The sequence below is a fragment of the Oncorhynchus tshawytscha genome, linkage group LG01 (assembly GCF_018296145.1).
Source record: "Oncorhynchus tshawytscha isolate Ot180627B linkage group LG01, Otsh_v2.0, whole genome shotgun sequence".
NCBI classification, from domain to species: Eukaryota; Metazoa; Chordata; class Actinopteri; order Salmoniformes; family Salmonidae; genus Oncorhynchus; species Oncorhynchus tshawytscha.
The window spans coordinates 13168494-13189578 of record NC_056429.1 but is presented as its reverse complement, the minus strand read 5'-3'; the positions used below and the strand labels follow the sequence as shown (position 1 = coordinate 13189578).

At 42.0% G+C, this 21085-nt stretch overlaps 1 protein-coding gene across 1 annotated transcript in view; it reads right to left on the bottom strand.

Annotated features, from left to right (window-relative positions):
- Positions 1-21085, bottom strand: part of grm8b (glutamate receptor, metabotropic 8b) — a 217947-nt gene that overhangs the window by 127375 nt on the left and 69487 nt on the right. The window contains exon 3 of the mRNA XM_042296001.1: positions 821-1037. Coding sequence (XP_042151935.1) covers positions 821-1037 — 217 coding nt within the window. The remainder of the gene's footprint in view (positions 1-820; positions 1038-21085) is intronic.

The following is a 21085-nucleotide window of genomic DNA, read 5'->3' as shown; positions in this document are numbered from 1 at the left end:
GAAAAATACATCTGTGAACTTACTGGTGATTATGCTGAGAATCAATGACATTACCTATCTCTATATTCATTTATCAACACAATACAAATGTTCACAGACCACTTTGAAATGTTCCACCCCCTTCCCATACCCTCTGATGCATCAATAAAATTGTGGAGCAATCAATTATTCTGGTGCGTAATGTAACCAAGTTTTAATAATTGCTAGTTGTAAATACATTTTGATTGGTGAATGGGAGAAGCCATACCCTAATGCCTTAGCAGTCTCTCCAAGCAAAGAACAAGCAAGACTAAAAGAGAATCCGAGATGCTCTCTGTGTTTTTTGTCTTAGACTGTCCCCTGGTAGTCTATTTTGACATTCAGCGACTTGACATGTGAACCTTCAAGGTATCCCCTGCTGTTGAGACAGCAAATGCTGAGGTGCACTCAGCCAAACTAGGCAAGACAGTGTTTGAGTCAAACATTGGGGCAATGCATGCAGGCAGAGCGTAAAACGCTGACCAACAGTACACATCTCCCAAACAAGGGAACACACCTTCCTTTCAGCACAATTCAAGTTTCTCAGTACATTTGAGATTTTTCTCATACATCCCAAATCAAGCAGTTGTTCTTAGTAGAATAAAAATGTTGCTGTATATTGGCAGGGAAAGAGACTTTTGGATTCAATTGCATTTGTTTGTCCTTCAGCATAGCGTCACAAAAACAGCCCACAATTATCAGCTATATCTAGCTGGAGAAATGAAAATATATTCATCAGCGTTTCAGTAAAAGCCTGTGAGTAGCCATGTTGTGCCAGTAAAAAGAGCCCCATCACACCTACCAGACTCTCTGGAGATCTGGACAAAAGCCTCCACGCCACTTTCGCCGTAATTCCCCTCCGAGGCCAGGGTCGACACATAGTTCCAGCCCATCGCCGTGACGATGTCCAGCATGGCCTGAGCTTGGTAGGAGTCCGGTGGCACCACACGGGAGAAGAAGTCGTAGCGTGTGTTGTCACTCAGTTCGGGTGCCGTGGATGCATAGCTGATCTGAGGGATCTATGGAGACAAGGAAACCCTAGTGTAAGCCAAGTATTTAATGCCAAACGAGTAATTGTTCAATTCCACAACGGAATATGCTCGCCAGACATCTACTATATGTTACACATAGGGATATTAACGAGAGGACATATCAATGTGACTTTGTCAGAACCTTTCAGAACCACCTGACTTGAAACTTTATTTCTTCATGTTTAGGAGTCTTTTATCCCAAAAGAACTTCAAAACCAGAATTCCACAATGTCCTTGCTTTGTTTCTTGTCAACTGGATTCAGTGTAAATGGAGAAGAGAGAGGGAACTGTAAGGTATTAGACAGACAGACAACACACAGACAGAAAACACACAGACAGATAGACATAGCCTGTTAGACAAGGAGAGAAGGTTGGATAATGGTCCTTTAGAGAGCGATTGAAGGCCTGATTGATTTCACTTCAGTCAAAGGCCAGGGTGTGCAGGCAGGCCTTACAGGCTTGTCTCATTGGCATTCAAAGAGAGGGGGAATGGAAGAAAGAAAGACAGGCAACGGCCTGCCAGCAATACAAATGCCACTCACTGGCTGGCAGCTTGAGCCGATCTCAGCTCATTTACAGACAGCTACAAATTAAACCGGCTGTAAATACAAATGCATCTGGTGGGTTTGACATAATTGCAATCACCTGTGATATGCCAACGTTCTATCAGTCCCAGGTTAACCCTTGAACATTGGGATTGACTTGATCCATTTTGTTAGATTTTTTCCCACACACTGGGATTTCAGAGCCATACGATAACAAGAGCTAAGCGATTACCAGAGGCAACAAGTGATTCATTATCACCATTGATTCATTTCTGCCATTACGTGATTAAGATCTGGGTTGAAACAAAGGCCATTTTTCTTGCCTTTGGTCACTATGTGAACAAGTTTTCCAGGGGCCAAAGCATCTGCTTGTGCTTGTCTTTATTTTCCCATTACAACTTCATTTAAAAAGCGGGAACATGGAGCTGATGTTTATACACCCTAAAGTCAATCAATGGACTGTGGCTTCAGAGAACAAACTCTGCCTTTTGTATTCCATTTAGATTTATAGGGGTCACCTCAGGGTAAAGCATTTTTGCAACCTCTGAATTGTGTTATAGTGAGATAAATCATATTGACCTCTGGATATAGATCTCATCTTTCCTAACATGGAGATGTACTCTCTCTCTCACACACACACACATACACACACACACACACAAGATATTATCATAATTCACTGCAAACTTCCATAAAGTTTAGCCACTGAATGACATGAATAATGCAAAAGGTAACTACAATAAAGGAAAACAAATAAAGAAACCAAAACAGGTTGAGATAATGTTCACTACGGTGCAATGAGCTCAGATGCTGAACTGTACTGAACAAAAATAGAAACGCAACATGCAACAATGTCAACCATATAACTGAGTTACAGTTCATATAAGGAAATCAGTCCATTTAAATAAATTCATTAGGCCCTAATCTGTGGATTTGACATGACGAAGCCAGGCCCAGCCAACCAGAATGAGTTTTTCCCCACAAAAGGGCTTTAATACAGACACTGTTATTTTTGCATTACCGCAACCAACTGGAGTGTGGACCTCAGTTCATCTTTCAATCACCCACGTGGGTATATGCTCCCAAAAACCACAGAGGACATGGCATGTGGGTATATGCTTCTAAAAACTAACGAGGAGATTGGAGAGGCCGGACATGCAGCGCGTTGAGCGTCATAAATAGAACCAATTTCTATTTTAGCGCCTGGCCACGCAGACGCACACTGATGAGCACAAGCAGTGTGGGTGCAATGATTGAATAACATGTACAGTATGCGATGTGTTCGGTCTGGTCATCATGTGAGAGTCATAATGATGTCACTTGGGAAATTACAATCACATGCAGAACACTTTATCCTCTTACATTATACGAACCACATTCTCAAAGCTGAAATGAAAGAAATGTCCATTCCGCTGGAAACCTATGGAGAGTTGTTGGCACAAGTAGATGGGGAGAATGCCACTTTAATTAGTGGTCTAATTCAGGGATATTGTAGATCAGCATATCTTGATATCTTCATCTCAAAACCCACCAACACATTAAGCCTTCCTTTTCATCATCCCCACCATCCTCATCATCATCCCCACAATCCTCATCGTCCTCACCATCATCATCCTCATCAGCATCCTTATCATTCCCTCATCATCATTATTATCATCATCCTCATCATCATCCGCATCACCGTCATATTTTAGTGTTCCTAGTATATTATCACGAGTCCCAGACCTCTGGGTATTACAAAACGCAAACATGACTAGAGTACTTCCAGGGGTGATGTTGTGAGACTGTGAAGACCAGGGTGGTTCTGGGTCAGTGTGCGCTAAGTTTAATATGGCCGTGATTGCAGAGCCAGACTAATGCATTTGGGGCTTTGGAGCACCTACCTCCAGGGGGGGGCACCTTTCTTTTTAAGAAAACAGCTAACTTCCTGCATTTCAACACATTTTGACATGGAGCAAAAATAAAAAGTTGTTGATTTATAGCTCATCTCGTGCTATCCTCACATTTTGCTCAGAGATTGGGAGAAAATTTGTCAGTTTTAAAGCTTCTTTCCTGCAATTCTACATATTTTTTCTTATGCCGTTTTCATATGCTATCCAGGGGGCCCCCAACCCAAACGTGCCCGTTCAGTAATCCGGCCCTGCGTGATTGACTCTGTAGAGCAGAAGGCTGAAGCACTTGACACGGCTGGATCTGTGGCGTGTATTTACAGCACTGCTAAGAGCACCAGTGATAAATCATGCTCTAATTCTCCACTGCTACTGTGGACATCCACATGGCTCCATTATAGGGAGAGAGGAACAAGGGAGTGGGGAAGATAGAAAAAATGGCGATAGAGGGATAGAGAAATCTTTCTCAAAGGGGATGGGAGAATATGAAATAAAGGTGAGAGAGAGAGAGTGAGAGTGAGAGTGAGGGGATAAAGAATAGTGTGAGCGATCGAGAACAGTTTTGAAATGTGACTTGAGGGCTCACCAGATGTACTCCCACGTACCGTAGCCCAAAGAAAGTGATGAGACTCATCAAGTACTTAGAGGCATCGGAGGGAGAGAATTCCTCCATCATACACATCTGCAGCACACAAACACACTCTGCTGCTTCAGCCTATCTAGGTGACCATAAGGCAGGACAACGCATCACAACTGCTGTAACATTTCTCAGTTTTATACAAACAAAATGCGTGTGGTCATGAACTGTTATGATATACTATGACAGACCTTATGTCATCTGTATATCAGAAATGTAAGTCCTTATCCATCCACACAACAGTATGCTGTGAGATATCGGCATGTGGCTCCTTCCGCGGTGGGCCACTTTAGCAGCTAATGGAGCTGTCACACCTAGAGGGACAGTATTGGCCTGATATATGGTGGCCTGACAATAGTCATTAACCTCAACACCGACCTTTATTTAAAACAATCTAGCAAACAGCAGGCCATGTGTCTCAATAAAGGGTGTAAACAGAGACAGATGTGTGTGTGTGTGCGTATCAACATATTTATAACCATTATTTTTCTTTCACACACACACACTCATGCAGGCACCCACACCCACAAACACACACACAGACAAAATCCCCACTGTCCGCACCATTCATTTCCATATTGATAGTGGCTCCTCTCTGACCAGGGATGATAATTGATTGAGAGAAAGATTGAGGGAGAAAAGCTAATTCGACATGACAGGACAGCCAGGTCTCGTCTCTCTATGCCCCCCCCCCCTGAATTTAACTCTCCATGTAGTCTCCATGGCTACGTCCCTCTTGCAGGTTGGAATTTATTGGGATGGCTCATGTACTGGAGGCAGCCCTGCAGAGTGTTCACTAGCTGACACAGTCACAGAGTCATAAAATCAGATTTTAAGCATTTCGCTAATGCTTAACCATAACCTTAAATTAAGACCTAAAGCTCATTTCTGTTTTCATGAATTTTGACAATATAGCCAATTTGGACTTTGCAGCTGGCCCATCTAGCCGAAATTGCTCAGTGCTGCCTCCAGGGCAAGATTTATGACAATAAACGTCAACCTCCGTCCCTCTATCTCCTTCTTCTCTCTCTTGTTTTCTCCACTATCACTGTTTAATGGTTTTGGGAGTTTTTCTGACAAGCTCTCTCCGCCCAAAAAGATGCTGGCCACAGGAATATCCATGGGTGACATTATCTGAAGTGACTTTATCATTCCTGCCCTCCTACAGTAGTTGACAGTGGCATCCTGGGACCAATCTGACTTCCATAATATGACAGCTTGACTGAACTGTAAGGTCACAGTTCGTCTTCGTTGTTTTGTTTTTAATGCATTTCTATGCTCACTGCTTACATATTTTTTTTAAGGGCACTTGTTTGTTATGTGCTTATGCACACAACTTATTCTGCACCACAACCCAAATGCTGTGAGCAACACGGAAAATATGTTTTCACGTAGTTTAACGGAGGTACATTTAAAGGAAACATGGGAAGCACAAAGTACCTACAGAATATTGGAAGCCATACACTACAGGTAACTGCCAAAATAAAGGAAACACTTGAGTAAATGAGGGATACAAAGTATATTGAAAGTAGGTGCTTCCACACAGGTGTGGTTCCTGAGCTAATCAAGCAATTAACATCCCATCAAGCTTAGTGTTGTTTATAAAAATGCCCGTTACCGACTAGTTTGGCTACCATAGCTAGAAGAAGAGATCTCAGTGACTTTGAAAGAGGGGTCTCAAAGGAGCACAGGGGGTTTAAAGGGTGTGTGTGTGTGTGTGTGTGTGTGTGTGTGTGTGTGTGTGTGTGTGTGTGTGTGTGTGTGTGTGTGTGTGTGTGTGTGTGTGTGTGTGTGTGTGTGTGTGTGTGTGTGTGTGTGACTCAGTCACCAGATCTCAACCCAATTGAACACTTATGGGAGTTTCTGGAGCGGCGTCTAAGACAGCGTTTTCCACTACCTTCTACAAAACACCAAATTATGGAATTTCTCGTGGAGGAATGGTGTCGCATCCCTCCAATAGATTTCAAGACACTTGTAGAGTCTATGCCAAGGCACAGTGAAGTTGTTCTGGTGGCTCGTGGTGGCTCAACACCCTTTGCCAGATATCTGTACATTTAGGCAAGACCCCAGAGTCGATGTCTGCACCCCTTCAAAATCGAATTAGCATAATACAAAATTACCTATAAAAATCGGTCTGTTCAAGCTAGACATATTTATTGCATGGGCTGCGTCTCAATCCATTGCATCTGACAATGTTGGCTTTCCACATCTGCGGTGAAAGGTGGCAGAGCTACAGCGGTGTTTGTTAGACAATGAGATAATCGGTCTTCTCACAAAAACGTCTGTATTGTCCGAACAGTTTGGCCTACACACAAACACGATGGTGTTCTCTGTTTTGCTCTACGACCCACACAAGTGTCACCGACTTGTCTTAAATCAGTACTGCCGATCTGCCAACTTCTGTCTGTAGCTACTGAACAGTTTGGGCTAACACTAATATGACCCCTCTATGAAAATGTATATTTCTTATATAGGACAGACACTTTAAAACAATTGTCCTTTTTATAATGTTTTACTAAGTACAGTGCATTCACTTAGTATTCAGTACAATTGACTTTTTCAACATTTTGTTATGTTAATGCCTTATTCTAAAATGGATTAAATAAAACATTTTCCTCATCAATCTACACACAAAACCCAATAATGACAAAGTGAAAACAGGTTTAAGAAAACATTTCAAATGTATAATGACATTTTTTACACAAGAAATCAGACTTTTTTTTCACACTTTTCTATGAGACTCAAAAATGAGCTCAAGCGCATCCTGTTTCCATTGATCATCCTTGAAATGTTTCTACAACTTAATTTGGAATCTACCTGTGGTAAACTCAATTGATTGGACATGATTTGGAAAAGCACACACCTGTCTATATAAGGTCCCACAGTTGACAGTGCATGTCAGAGCAAAAACCAAGCCATGAGATCGAAGCAATTGTCTGTAGAGCTCCGAGACAAGATTTTTTTGAGGCACAGATCTGGCGTAGGGTACCAAAAACTTTCTGCAGCACTGAAGGTCCCCAAGAACACAGTGGCCTCCATCTTCTTAAATGGAAGAAGTTTGGAACCACCAACACTCTTCCTAGAGATGGCCGCCTGGCCAAACTGACCAATCGGGGGAGAAGAGCCTTGGTCACGGAGGTGACCAAGAACCCGATGGTCACTCTGACAGAGCTCCAGAGTTCCTCTGTGGAGATAGGAGAACCTTCCAGAAGGACAACCATCTCGGCAGCCCTCCACCAATCAGGCCTTTATGGTAGAGTGGCCAGAAGGAAGCCACTGCTCAGTAAAAGGCACATGACAGCTCACTTTGAGTTTGCCAAAAGGCACCTAAAGGACTCTCAGACCATGAGAAACAAGATTCTCTGGTCTGATGAAACAAAGATTGACCTGAATGCCAAGCATCACGCCTGGAGGAAACCTGACACCATCCCTACGGTGAAGCATGGTAGTGGCAGCATCATTCTGTGGGGATGTTTTTCAGCGCCAGAGACTGGGAGACTAGTCAGGATCGAGGGAAAAATGAACAGAACAAAGTACTGAGAGATCCTTGATGAAAACCTACTCCAGAGCGCTCAGGACCTCAGACTGGGACAATGATTCACCTTCCACAGGACAACAACCCTAAGCACACAGCCAAGACAATGCAGGAGTAGCTTCGGGACAAGTCTCTGAATGTCCTTGAGTGGCCCAGCCAGAGCCCGGACATGAACCCGATCGAACATCTCTGGAGAGACCTGAAAATAGCAGTGCAGTGACGCTCCCCATCCAACCTGACAGAGCTTGAGAGGATCTGCAGAGAAAAATTGAAGAAATTCCGGAAATACAGGTGTACCAAGCTTGTAGCGGCTGTAATCAAGGCTGTAATCGCTGGGGTTCTAAGGGGTTCAAATCTCTTCACATTATTTACTCATTTTGCTTGCACATAGAAATCTCCTGAGGTTACATACAGCTGAAGTCAGAAGTTTACATACACTTAGGTTGGAATCATTAAAACTCATTTTTCAACTTCTCCACAAATTTCTTGTTGACAAACTATAGTTTTGGCAAATCGGTTAGGACATCTTCTTTGTGCATGACACAAGTAATTTTTCAACAATCGTTTACAGACAGATTATTTCACAGATTATTTCACGTATAATTCACTGTATCACAATTCCAGTGGGTCAGAAGTTTACATTCACTAAGTTGACTGTGCCTTTAAACAGCTTGGAAAGTTACAGAAAATGATGTCAAGGCTTTAGAAGCTTCTGATTATCTAATTGACATAATTTGAGTCAATTGGAGTTGTACCTGTGGATGTATTTCAAGGTCTACCTTCAAACTCAGTGCCTCTTTGCTTGACATCATGGGAAAATCAAAAGAAATGGTAGACCTCTGGTTCATCTTTGGGAGCAATTTCCAAATGCCTGAAGGTACCACGTTCATCTGCACAAACAATAGTACGCAAATATAAACACCATGGGACCACGGAGCCATCAAACCGCTCAGGAAGGAGACGTGTTCTGTCTCCTAGAGATGAACGCACTTTGGTGCGAAAAGTGCAAATCAATCCCAGAACAACAGCAAAGGACCTTGTGAAGATGCTGGAGGAAACAGGTACAAAAGTATCTATTTACACAGTAAAATGAGTCCTACATTGGGTCAGGCCTACAAACCTGACTCAGTCACACTAGCTCTGTCAGGAGGAATGGGCCAAAATTCACCCAATTTATTGTGGGAAGCTTGTGGAAGGCTACCCGAAACGTTTGACCCAAGTTAAACAATTTAAAGGCAATGTTACCAAATACCAATTGAGAGTATGTAAACTTCTGACCCACTGAGAATGTGATGAAAGAAATAAAAGCTGAAATAAATCATTCTCTCTACTATTATTCTGACATTTCACATCTTAAAATAAAGTGATGATGCTACCTGACCTAAGACAGCAAATTGTTACGATGATTAAATGTCAGGAATTGTGAAAAACTGAGTTTAAATGTATTTTGCTAAGGTGTATGTAAACTTCCGACTTCAACTTTATTATCAAGGTAAGCTGTCCCCAATGTGAACTGGTTCTACCCTCTGGTAATCCACTACTCTGTTTCTCTGCTTTATTCCAACTGATATATCTGATGTTGACAGTATTTCAGACGCATGTAGACTATACGACTTAAAAACCAGGATTACCTTCTGTAAGAAACCACTTAATTTTCTATTTTCTAATGAAGAAATATATGCACTCTAACCTACACTGAGTGTTCAAAATATTAGGAATACATGCTCTTTTCATGACAGACTGACCAGGTGAATCCAGGTGAAAGCTATGATCCCTTCTTGATGTCACCTGTTAAATCCACTTAATTCAGTGTAGTTGAAGGGGAGGAGACAGGTTAGAGAGCGATTTTTAAGCCTTGAGACAATTTGAGACATGGATTGTGTATGTGTGCAATTCAGTGGGTGAATAGGCAAGGAAAAAGTGCCTTTGAACGGGGAATGGTAGTAGGCCCGAGGCGCACCAGTTTGAGTGTGTCAAGAACTGAAATGCTGTTGGACTTTTCACTCTCAACAGTTTCTCATGTGTATCAAAAAAGGTCCTTCACCCAAAGGACATCTAGCCAACTTGACACAATTGTGGGAAACATTGCAGTCAACATGACTGCAGCATCTCTGTGGAACGCTTATTAGGAAGGTGTTTGTAATGTTTTGTACACTCAGTGTATATTTTTTAAACTACTAATCGGACAGACAAGAGAGCAAATTATGTCCAGGGGGGGTCGGGGGTTCAACCCCCTGAATGAGAAATGAGCCCCATTAAGCGCAACAAAAGTCAATCTATTGGGGAGGCACTAAATAATGCTAATTTCACTATTCTTAAAATGCTGTTTTTTAACTGCTACATTGCTAAATATGAAAAGAATAGCTTAATCCAAATTAAACAAACACCCCCACCTCTCTGTCATGGTTTAAACCATGTATTTCCATGTGACTGCACTTTCCATATTTCAGCCCCTTTTCAGGTGTCCCAACTTTACGCTTTACAAAAAAATTCAATTTGTCAGCAAACATCAATTAATTCAGGCTACAAGAGTGTAAGTCTAATGACAATCACCAAATGTCATGACAGTTTTTGATGTTTTGTAACAGATCTTTTCATTCATCAAATGGCGGGTGCACAGTGCACTGTTTGGATGCTGGAATTATTTTGGAGTTGACAAACGTGTGCAGGTAGCCTACTTTTTTAACAATCAGTATCATGACAGGTAGTGTTCATGCCACATCAAAAAGTCATACATTTTTACTGTTAAATTACATGTTTTTACAATTAGGCCCATACAACAATCGCCCCCCACCCCCCAATGTTACAGTATAATTTGCATTCTGAGGCAGATCATGTAAAATCAAAGACAGTTTTCAAATCAGAGCCCCATTGATAACACTATGGTATAAGACTTTCTTCACAGCACTGAATGAACAGATAAGTAGCAATACATCGACAGGAAATGTTTCTAATTTGTATTAACAAGAAATCCCTAACATCTTTACTGTCAGTTTTAGTCTGGTTAAAACATTCAAATCACTTTCAGATCACAATGCCTTGAAAACCTATTCACCCCCTTGGCATTTTTCCTATTTTGTTGCATTACAACCTGTAATTTAAACAGATTTTTATTTGGATTTCATGTAATGGACATACACAAAATAGTCCAAATTGGTGGTGAAGTGAAATGAAAAAAATAACTTTAAATAAAAAATGGAAAAGTGGTGCGTGCATATGTTTTCACCCCCTTTGCTATGAAGCCCCCAAATAAGATCTGGTGCAACCAATTATCTTCAGAAGTCACATAATTAGTTCACAAGTCCACTTGTGTGCAATCTAAGTACTGAATGTATTTTCTCCAATTATGTCTTTCAATTGTGTTCAGGAATGCTTTAGTAAAGGTAGAGAAGAACCGAATGTCATACAGATGTAGGATCTTAATTTGAGCCTGTTTGCTACCGCAGGAAAATAATCCTGCAGCAACAGGAAATGTGAATTATTATGTGGATTCTAATTAATGGACATTTTTGTAGGGTTGATACATTTTTCTTAAGGGAAAATGGAGTCTAAAATTTCAGAGTGCAAATTACAAACTTCAGAAGCCTTTTTAAAACTCAAATACACGACACATTTTATAGGTCCTGAACAGTCATTCTGAAAAGTACTTTTTTACATGTCTAACTACCAGGAAGTTTGAAAAGACAGGCTGAGTGGGCGGGGTTTCACGCCCTGACCTTAGAGAGCCTTTTTATGTCTCTATTTGGTTTGGTCAGCGTGTGATTTGCGTGGGCATTCTATGTGTTGTATTTCTTTGTGTTTGGCCGCGTGTGGTTCCCAGAGGAAGCTGTCTATCGTTGTCTCTGATTGGGAATCATACTTAGGTAGCCTTTTTTCCCACCTATGTTATGGGATCTTGTCCTTGTATTGCTGTTGAGCCCTACAAGGCTGTATGTTTAATTGGTTCTCTTTCTTGTTTTTCTGGTTATCATTAAAGAATATGATTAATCTACCCCACGCTGCATCTTGGTCTAATTCCACCACCAACGACGATCGTCGTCGTCCTGTCCCATTTGCAGAAAAGCATCCCCAAAGAATGATGTTTCCACCTCCATGCTTCACGGTTGGGATGGTGTTCTTGGGGTTGTACTCATCCTTCTTCTTCCTCCAAACACGGCGAGTGGAGTTTAGACCAAAAAGCTCTATTTTTGTCTCATCAGACCACATGACCTTCTCCCATTCCTCCTCTGGATCATCCAGATGGTCATTGGCAAACTTCAGACGGGCCTGGACATGCGCTGGCTTGAGCAGGGGGACCTTGCGTGCGCTGCAGGATTTTAATCCATGACGGCGTAGTGTGTTACTAATGGTTTTCTTTGAGAATGTGGTCCCAGCTCTCTTCAGGTCATTGACCAGGTCCTGCTGTGTTCTTGGCTGATCACTCACCTTCCTCATGATCATTGATGGTGAGATCTTGAATGGAGCCCCAGACCGAGGGTGATTGACCGTCATCTTGAACTTCTTCCATTTTCTAATAATTGCGTCAACAGTTGTTGCCTTCTCACCAAGCGGCTTGCCTATTGTCCTGTAGCCATCCCAGCCTTGTGCAGGTCTACAATTGTATCCCTGATGTCCTTACACAGCTCTCTTGTCTTGGCCATTGTGGAGAGGTTGGAGTCTGTTTGATTGCGTGTGTGAACAGGTGTCTTTTATACAGATATACAGGTAACGAGTTCAAACAGGTGCAGTTAATACAGGTAATGAGTGGAGAACAGGAGGGATTCTTAAAGAAAAACTAACAGGTCTGTGAGAGCCGGAATTCTTACTGGTTGGTAGGTGATCAAATACTTATGTCATGCAATAAAATGCTAATTAATTACTTAAAAATCATACAATGTGATTTTCTGGATTTTTGTTTTAGATTCCGTCTCTCACAGTTGAATTGTCCCTATGATAAAAATTACAAACCTCTACATGCTTTGTAAGTAGTAAAACCTGCAAAATTGGCAGTGTATCAAATACTTGTTCTCCCCACTGTAATCCTTGCCCCTCTGCAAACACACCTTCACCGATGTTAGTTACGAGGCGGTACTTATTTAAATTAGGTAAGAGAATATCATGTTACCGTTACCGTTGGTGTTTAAAAATGAGAGTTAAGGGGATGTCACCTTGTCCCCTTAATCATAGCATGTGTTTGACATGTGGGAGGGGAAGCAACAGTCAATTTTCATACTATGGTTATCATACTTTGATCTGGTTTCCTTCAGATATCATCCAATTTAATGAAAAAACATGATTTTGACTGTTCATAAACTATAAATGTCCTGCATTAAAGGAAGATTCTCCTGCAACATGACGATCAGATTAAGATCCTACATCTGTAACATAGCCTTTTCAAGTAGAAGCAAAAGCTTCCTTTTTCCTACAGGTTAAATAAACAATATTAAACATGGGCATAACATAAGCCTCATCAAATCAAATTTTATTAGTCAAATGCTTCGTAAACAACAAGTGCAGACTAACAGTGAAATGCTGATTTACAGGACTTTCCCAGAGACGAGAAAAAGAGAAATAATAGAACAATAATAACACAAGGAATAAACACAATGAACACAAGGAATAAACAACAATAACTTGGCTATATACATGGGGTACCAGTGCTGAGTCGATGTGTAGGGGTACGGGGTAATTGAAGTAGGATATGTACATAGAGGTAGGGATAAAGTCACTAGGCAACAGGATAGATAATAAATATTAGCAATAGCGAATGTGATGAATCAAAACAGCAGTGGTCTAAAGTACTTAAGAAAATTTACTTTTAGTGTACTTTTTTGTGGTATCTGTACTTTTCTTTACTATTTATAATTTTGACAACTTTTACTCCACTACATTCCTAAAGAAAATAATGTACTTTTCCCGCCATACATTTTCCCTGACACCTAAAAGTACATTTTGAATGCTTAGCATGACAGGGAAATGGTCCAATTCATGCACTTATCAAGAGAACATCCCCGGTCATCCTTACTGCCTCTGATCTGGTGGACTTACTAAACACAAATGCTTCCTTTATAAATTATGTCTGAGTGTTGGAGTGTGCCCCTGGATATGCGTAAATAAAAAATACATGAAAATCTCGTTTGCTTAATATAAGGAATTTGAAATGATTTATACCTTTATACTGAAGTATATTTACAACCAAATGCTTTTAGACTTTTAGTCAAGTAATATTTTACTGGGTTACTTGCACTTTTACTTGAGTCATTTTCTATTTAGGTATCTTTACTTTTACTCAAGTATGACAACCGGATACTATTGGGTACACTGCAAAAGAGTTAGCGCAAAAAGGGTCGATGCAAATATGAACTCTCTCACTAACTATTTATCAGTCTTATGGCTTGGGATAGATGCTGTTCAGGGTCCTTTTGGTTCCTGACTTGGTGCATCGGTACCACTTGCCATATTTCTGTCTAGCTTGAGCTCACCTTTGTCTTATATTGGAACTCATTCCCATTATTCTGCTGTTGTTGGAAACACTGAAAGTGAAATGGGTTCCCTAATACTCTGTCATTGCTCTCTTCTGAGCACCTGCCAGGCGATTTTGAAACCCTTGTCCAAGTCCAGGGAACAGTGTGTTGTTACCACCCCATTGGTTTTGCAGCAGAGCCAGGTGGGCATAGTGCGTGTCTGGCTTGTTTATTCAGAACAGGTACTTCCAAACTTCCACCTGGGTGGCCATATTGGAGTCACCATCATAAATAAGCTAGGTCTGCTCAGTCAGTAGCCAGCCTAAAAGCCTGGTAAACAAACACAAGCGATGGATGCCTTTCTCAGAACAAGTACACAGATTGTCATTGTGGTTTGGATGTCAACGTGCTGTCTGTCATCTGAATGAGCTGTAGTCAGCAATAAGTTCTGATTGGATACATCCTGGGGCCACCGATATGTAAAATGTATGCAGACATGACTAACTCGCCTTGGAAAGCATCTGCTAAATGGCATATCATTATACACTGAACAAAAACATAAACGTAACATGTAAAGTGTTGCTCCCTTGTACTGTACTATTCTATCCTGCATATTCTATCCACATACTGTTCATAATGTCTATACATCCCATATACACAGTGTATATACTGTATATTTATACTCTGGACTCGTCCTAGTATTTCTAAATCCCATTCTTTTACTTTTAGATTTGTGTGTATTGTTGTGTATTGTTAGTGTCACAAGTGCGCTGAGAGTCAGGAAGCAAGTTCAGGGAGTGAGTGTTTTAATAAATAAAATAAACAATGAACACACAACAGAGTCAATAACACCTGAGGAAAGAACCAAGGGGAGTGACAGATATAGGGAAGATAATCAAGGAGGTGATGGAGTCCAGGTGAGTGTCATGAGGCGCAGGTGCGCGAGACGATGTTGACAGGTGTGCGGGATAATCAGCAGCCTGATGACCTAGAGGCCGGAGAGGGAGGGAGTATACGTGACAGTTAGATATTATTGCACTGTTGGAGTAAGGAACACAAGAATTTTGCTACACATCTGCTAAATAGGTGATTGGGACCAATAAAATGTCATTTTATTTTATTTGACAATAGCCACAAGCACACATCAAAATCCACAAAGAAATGGATAGTTGGCTACAAAATTAACATTTTGTAATGGCCATTTTTAGTCTCCGGACATGAAACCAATTATAATCCTGTGGATTGAATTGAAGAAGGCAGTCCACAAGCGCAGATTAAAGATATCAAGGATCTGGAAGGATTCTGTTTGGAGGAATGGTCTAAGATGCCTCCCAATGTGTTCTCCAACGTTCTCAGTGACGTTATTCTCGCAAGGTGAGGTATTGAAAGTTATTGAAAACATTTTGACCGCTACCTTTTTGAGATATATACTTTTTTTGAGTGTACAATATAGCTCAGTATTTGAAATATGTATTTTATACAGTCATTTTTGCTCATCTTTATCAAGGATGTCAATAATTTTGGACCCCACTGTAAATCAATGGTTAATTACAGTAGCCTGTGTTCTGAATTGGACACAGTGACAGATCGTTTTTCTCTGCAACATCTTGGCAGGGGCAAAGAAAGTGTTGCATGTTGTTGTAATTTGTGACTATTAGTGTCACGCCCTGACCTTAGAGAGCCTTGTTTATTCTCAATTTGGTTAGGTCAGGGTGTGATTTGGGCGAATCTGTTTCTATTTCTTTGTTGGCCTAGTATGGTTCCCAATCAGAGGCAGCCTAAAAACATTTTGGTGGGGGATGCGGGGTGGCGAGCAGAGCAAAGGTGGGAACAAGAACCAACTCCCTGTAATTACGGTGAGGAGTTGGTCACAGTTCAGATACCATGTTTCCGGTTCTGCGCACCGTGCCTCCAGTGCGCACCCTTAGCCCGGTGCGTTCTGTGCCTGATTTCCGTACTTGCCGTGCTAAAGTGAGCATCTGTCCAGGACGGATTGTGCCGGCTCAGCGGTCCTGGTCTCCAGTGCGTCTCCTCGGCCCAGGATATCCTGCGCCAGCTCTTCACACTTACCGAGCTAACGTGGGTATCCAGCCAGGATGCGTTGTGCCAGCTCCACGCACCCAGCCTCTAGTTTTCTCTCCAGCCCGGTGTGTCCTGTGCCATTTCCACGTACTCGGCCTCCAGTGATGATCCATGGCCCGAAGCCTCCAGTGATGATCCATGGCCCGAAGCCTCCAGTGAGGATCCATGGCATGAAGCCTCCAGTGATGATCCATGGCCCGAAGCCTCCAGTGATGATCCATTGCACGAAGCCTCCAGTGATGATCCATGGCACGAAGCCTGCAGCGACGCCCTGACCTTAGAGAGCCTTGTTTATCCTCTATTTGGTTAGGTCAGGGTGTGACTTGGGTGGGCAAATCTATGTTTCTATTTCTTTGTTGGTCTAGTATGGTTCCCAATCAGAGGCAGCTGTTTATTGTTGTCTCTGACTGGGGATCATACTTAGGCAGCCCTTTTTCCCACCTTAGATTGTGGGATCTTGTTTGTGTGTAGTTACTTTCTGCACTGCATGTAGAGATACGTTAGTTTTTGTATTTTGTTGTTTTTCGGTGTTATTTTAATAAAAGTAAAATGTACGCCTACCACGCTGCACCTTGGTCCAATCCATCTTTAAACGATCGTGACAATTAGTGACAAATTGGAGCTTGTGTTCTTTCTCTCTCCGCCAACCCGCAGGTTACCCCACTGCATCTCTCCCTCTAAGGTAAACCAGTTCATCAAAGGCAAAAGTCTTGAGTAGCCCATTTTTTAAAATTGATTGGTGAATGTTACTTTACAACCATTGTCCAACCCCCAAAATTCGAAAGTTTTTCAGTCATTGCTTGACTGTTCCAGGACAATACATTATGAACGCGACGCATCGTTTTCCAGGAAGCATCCTTGCAGTTTTGGAACTTTTGTAAGCTTTTGTAATGGCATTCAATGGGCAAAACGTAGTGCAATGGTCCTCTGCGCAAAAAAAAAAGTCATATAAGGCATCTGTCAAAAGTTGACTGAGTTTTATTCATGAATTGGATGTCCTAATCGTCAAGCCCATTAAAAAGACTATAGGACAGGACCCACATTGTGTAATAAACCTTTTGATTCTGTTTCTTTATTGACACTGCATTTATCCAGGATGTCCTACATAACTGCATCTAAAGCAAATGCAGTAACCCACTTGCTGGAGACATTTCTGTCCTCTTTCAGTTAGTCTGTATGTACAGTATTACCCCAAAGAGGCTGTTTTTTTATTTTTTTTATTTTTTATTTTACCCCCCTTTTTCTCCCCAATTTCATGGTATCCAATTGTTAGTAATTACTATCTTGTCTCATCGCTACAACTCCCGTACGGGCTCGGGAGAGACGAAGGTCAAAAGCCATGCGTCTTTATCTTTGATATCCATTGATATCTACACATCTGTCATTTATTTAGTCATTCCAAAGGTTTATCACCTACATATAATCTTTATTGTCAGGGAATTAGTTCCACAACAGTATTGCCATCCCATTTAACAATGTTATCTATTGAAACTGTCCATCCCCATTACAACATTGATTTACCACTTCACTGATACGGTGAACACCTGTAACGCAGTGAATAGCAGTCAGATTCATCCAGCTGTTTTCAGGGCTGCCGGGGTATCTGAATCTCCCCCCAGCATAAACCTCACCTGCCTACCTCACGGCTTTAGAAGACCTTCTGAAAACACCTCCTACACAAGGCTGGATTCAAAGACCGAGCTTCTGCTAATTGAACACTGCCAGTACGAAAAACATGGAAATATATGCACTCACTACTGTAAGTCGCACTGGATAAGACCATCTGCTAAATGACTCAAATGTAATGTAAATGTAAACAAGGCAACAGTAAACATGTCGTCCCCCACGAATGATGGAGCACCCCCCGGGCCAATTGAGATCGTCTTGGGTGAGCTCCTTGGGCCAATCAGTGTAATTTTGTAAATGTCAAATCTCTAATGGCAAGACTCATCATACATACAAGTGTCGTCAAAATGGTCCCAGTGCAGTCTGAAATACCGTGTGTGACTAACGTATAAACGAACAGATGCAGACAGACCTGCAGTCCCCTCCCCGGTTTCATTGAGGGGGACAATGAACCCTAAGTTGTTGTGTCTTTATAGTACTTCGCCAAAAGCATAAACAACGTGTGGCAGTCATAACAATCAATGTAACTTTGGGAGAAATGATCCTTAACCGGCAACTCGTTTCCAACATACTAAATAACACCCAGGAGTAGTGGCAGTGTTCACTGACGCAAAAAATGATGTCAGTGTTGTCTGCTGATAGGCCAACTTAATTTCATATTTTTAGCTCGCAGGTGGTGTATGCCCCTGCACAGTATAGCAACCCAGCTGGCATTCTGTCATCATGTTTCACACTCTGTGACTGAGAAAACAAGTCATGCATGTGCAGGTGAAATGCAAATATTAGTGATGTAATCAGGGTAAGCTTTAACGCTACAGTACACTTTATGTCACTGAACATACAGTATGATTGGCAATGACACAAGCACAGAGGGACATTGGCTGTTCTGTTCAGTGGTTACTTCCTCCAAGGGTCATTTCACAGCACATTCAACTGGAATTAATAAGGGCATCAATAATATCTATCCTATACTCATGGCCTGGATGCCAGCTATGATCTGTCTGCCTTTTTTTGTTTATCCTTTATGTAATTTTCTTCATGAATTTACTAAGGTTCTCCGTTCCTTTCAAATTTCTCCCAGGATAAATAACTGCGAGAAACAGGTAAATTATAATAAAGTATTTATATGAACAGTGTGACGTGAAATGATGGAACTGTTAAATTATATGCAATGTCTAAATCTGTCTTCTCTGGCCTGCTCTGCTGTCTGCATGATCAATAGTCAATGCTCAGTGTGTGTGCGCGCATTGTTGTAGCCTACCGTATTTACTTACACAAAGTCACCATAATTGAAAAAGCACGCATTGTTTATGCTAAAACTCTACACCTGACATTGAAATGCAGTTAATATGGTAATAAAATGAGTTCCAACTTTTGAGCTACCGGTATGCCTACCTGCTTTTAATTTGTTCCCAAAATGTAATCTGTGTGGCAAAGTTAATCAAAATCAATCCCAGCTAGCACAGTGGATCTGGGCAGATCCTGGCTGAGAATCGGGGCACTTGGCTGAGAGTCAAACTCGGCCAACATCATGTATTACTTATGGCTAGAATGGGGTGATTGAGCTCGGGCCGTTTCCGGTGGCCGCGACCTGGAGACCCATGAGGCGACGCACAATTGGTCCAGTGTCATCTGAGTTAGGGGAGGGTTTGGACCGGGATGTCCCTGTCCTTGTCGCTGTAGCGACTCATGTGGCGGATCAGGCGCATGCACGCTGACATGGTCACCAGGTGTACGGTGTTTCCTCCGACACATTGGTGCGGATGGCTTCCTTCCGGGCTAAGCATGCATTGTGTCAAGAAGCAGTGTGGCTTGGCGGGGTTGTGTTTTGGAGGACGCATGGCTCTCGACCTTCGCCTCTCCTGAGGCCTTACGGGAGTTGCAGCGATGGGACAAGACAATTGGATATGATGAAAAGGGGGTAGAAAATGTATGATTAAATACAATTATATTAAAAAATTGTGGATGGGTATAAAATGTATAATAGTAATATTTAAAATGACTAAATCAGGTCATTTTGTATACATTTACTTAAAATTGCATCGGGCCGCTTCTGGGGGGATTCTGGTAAGATGCCTGCAAAGTCGTCTGAATTCCAGTAGACTGCATTGGGCCGATTCTGGGCAGTCATTCATTTTAACTGGGCCGAGTGTGACACCCGATTCCGGGCTGATTCAATCAGTTCCGATTGCTCATTGCTAGCTGGGATGCCACCGATGCTGAGTGTAACATCTGCAAGCACCGGATAAAATGCAGGCGGTTCAACAAGTGAACTGATCAGACATTCAGGTATACACCCTCAACATAGCGAGGCAAGTGCAGAGAGGGCTTCAGCAGAAAAACGTCCCAGAACTATGGAGTCATGCCTCAAGCCGAGGCAAGCTTTAGATTAAATTGTATCAGAAATAGCTGCGTGTGACAGGTTCTCCTACCATTCCATTGCAAACAGCAACAACATCAAATCAACGCTAAAAACAGATGGCCACACCCTACCCAAGAATCACTCGGACATATCACAACTGGTTCGAGGATATGCAGTGAAAGAGAACAGACAAATTAGCAGAAAAGCCTGAAAGGCATCTGTTTCTCACTAACCATACATGAGTTTACCCCGCTAGCCAGAACAAACCATTTATGAATATACATCTACATACCTTCCAAGTGCACTGGAATCTGGGGATGGTTAGCATCCTAGGTAGCCTGCCAGGGGAAAGGGTGAAAGAGATGCTGGAAGTGCAACTGGCCTCATACAACCTCACAATGCAAGACCACATTGTGTGTAGCAATACAGACGGGGCATCAGTTATGGTGAAGTACGGGAAACGTGTTGTCCCAGAGCTACAGCTGTGCTACCAGCAGACAGTGCACATGGCTGTGGCAGAAGTAATATACCGCCCTCAAGCACAGCCCCTGATTCTGAGTGACAGTGAGGATGAGAGTGATGCTGATGATGAAGAGGAAGATGGGGTGCCCAAAGGAAACATATGAGCTGCGAGGGGAGCTGCGCAGCACAGTGGAGAAAGTTAGGCTGATTGCACGTCACTTTCAAAAATCGGGGGTCAGCGATGACAAGCTACAGCGGTATGTGAAGGAAGAGTTTGGAAAAGAGATACACATTAAACTGGATTGCTGCACAAGGTGGAACAGTCTGGCAGATATTGTGGAGAGGTATGTGTGGTTGGTAAATGATTGTAAATTAAGTTACACCTGCTAATAATAATGGCATTGGTTTGTCCTGTCTGTCTTTTATGTGAAATTGGATAGGCTATGTGGCTGTTT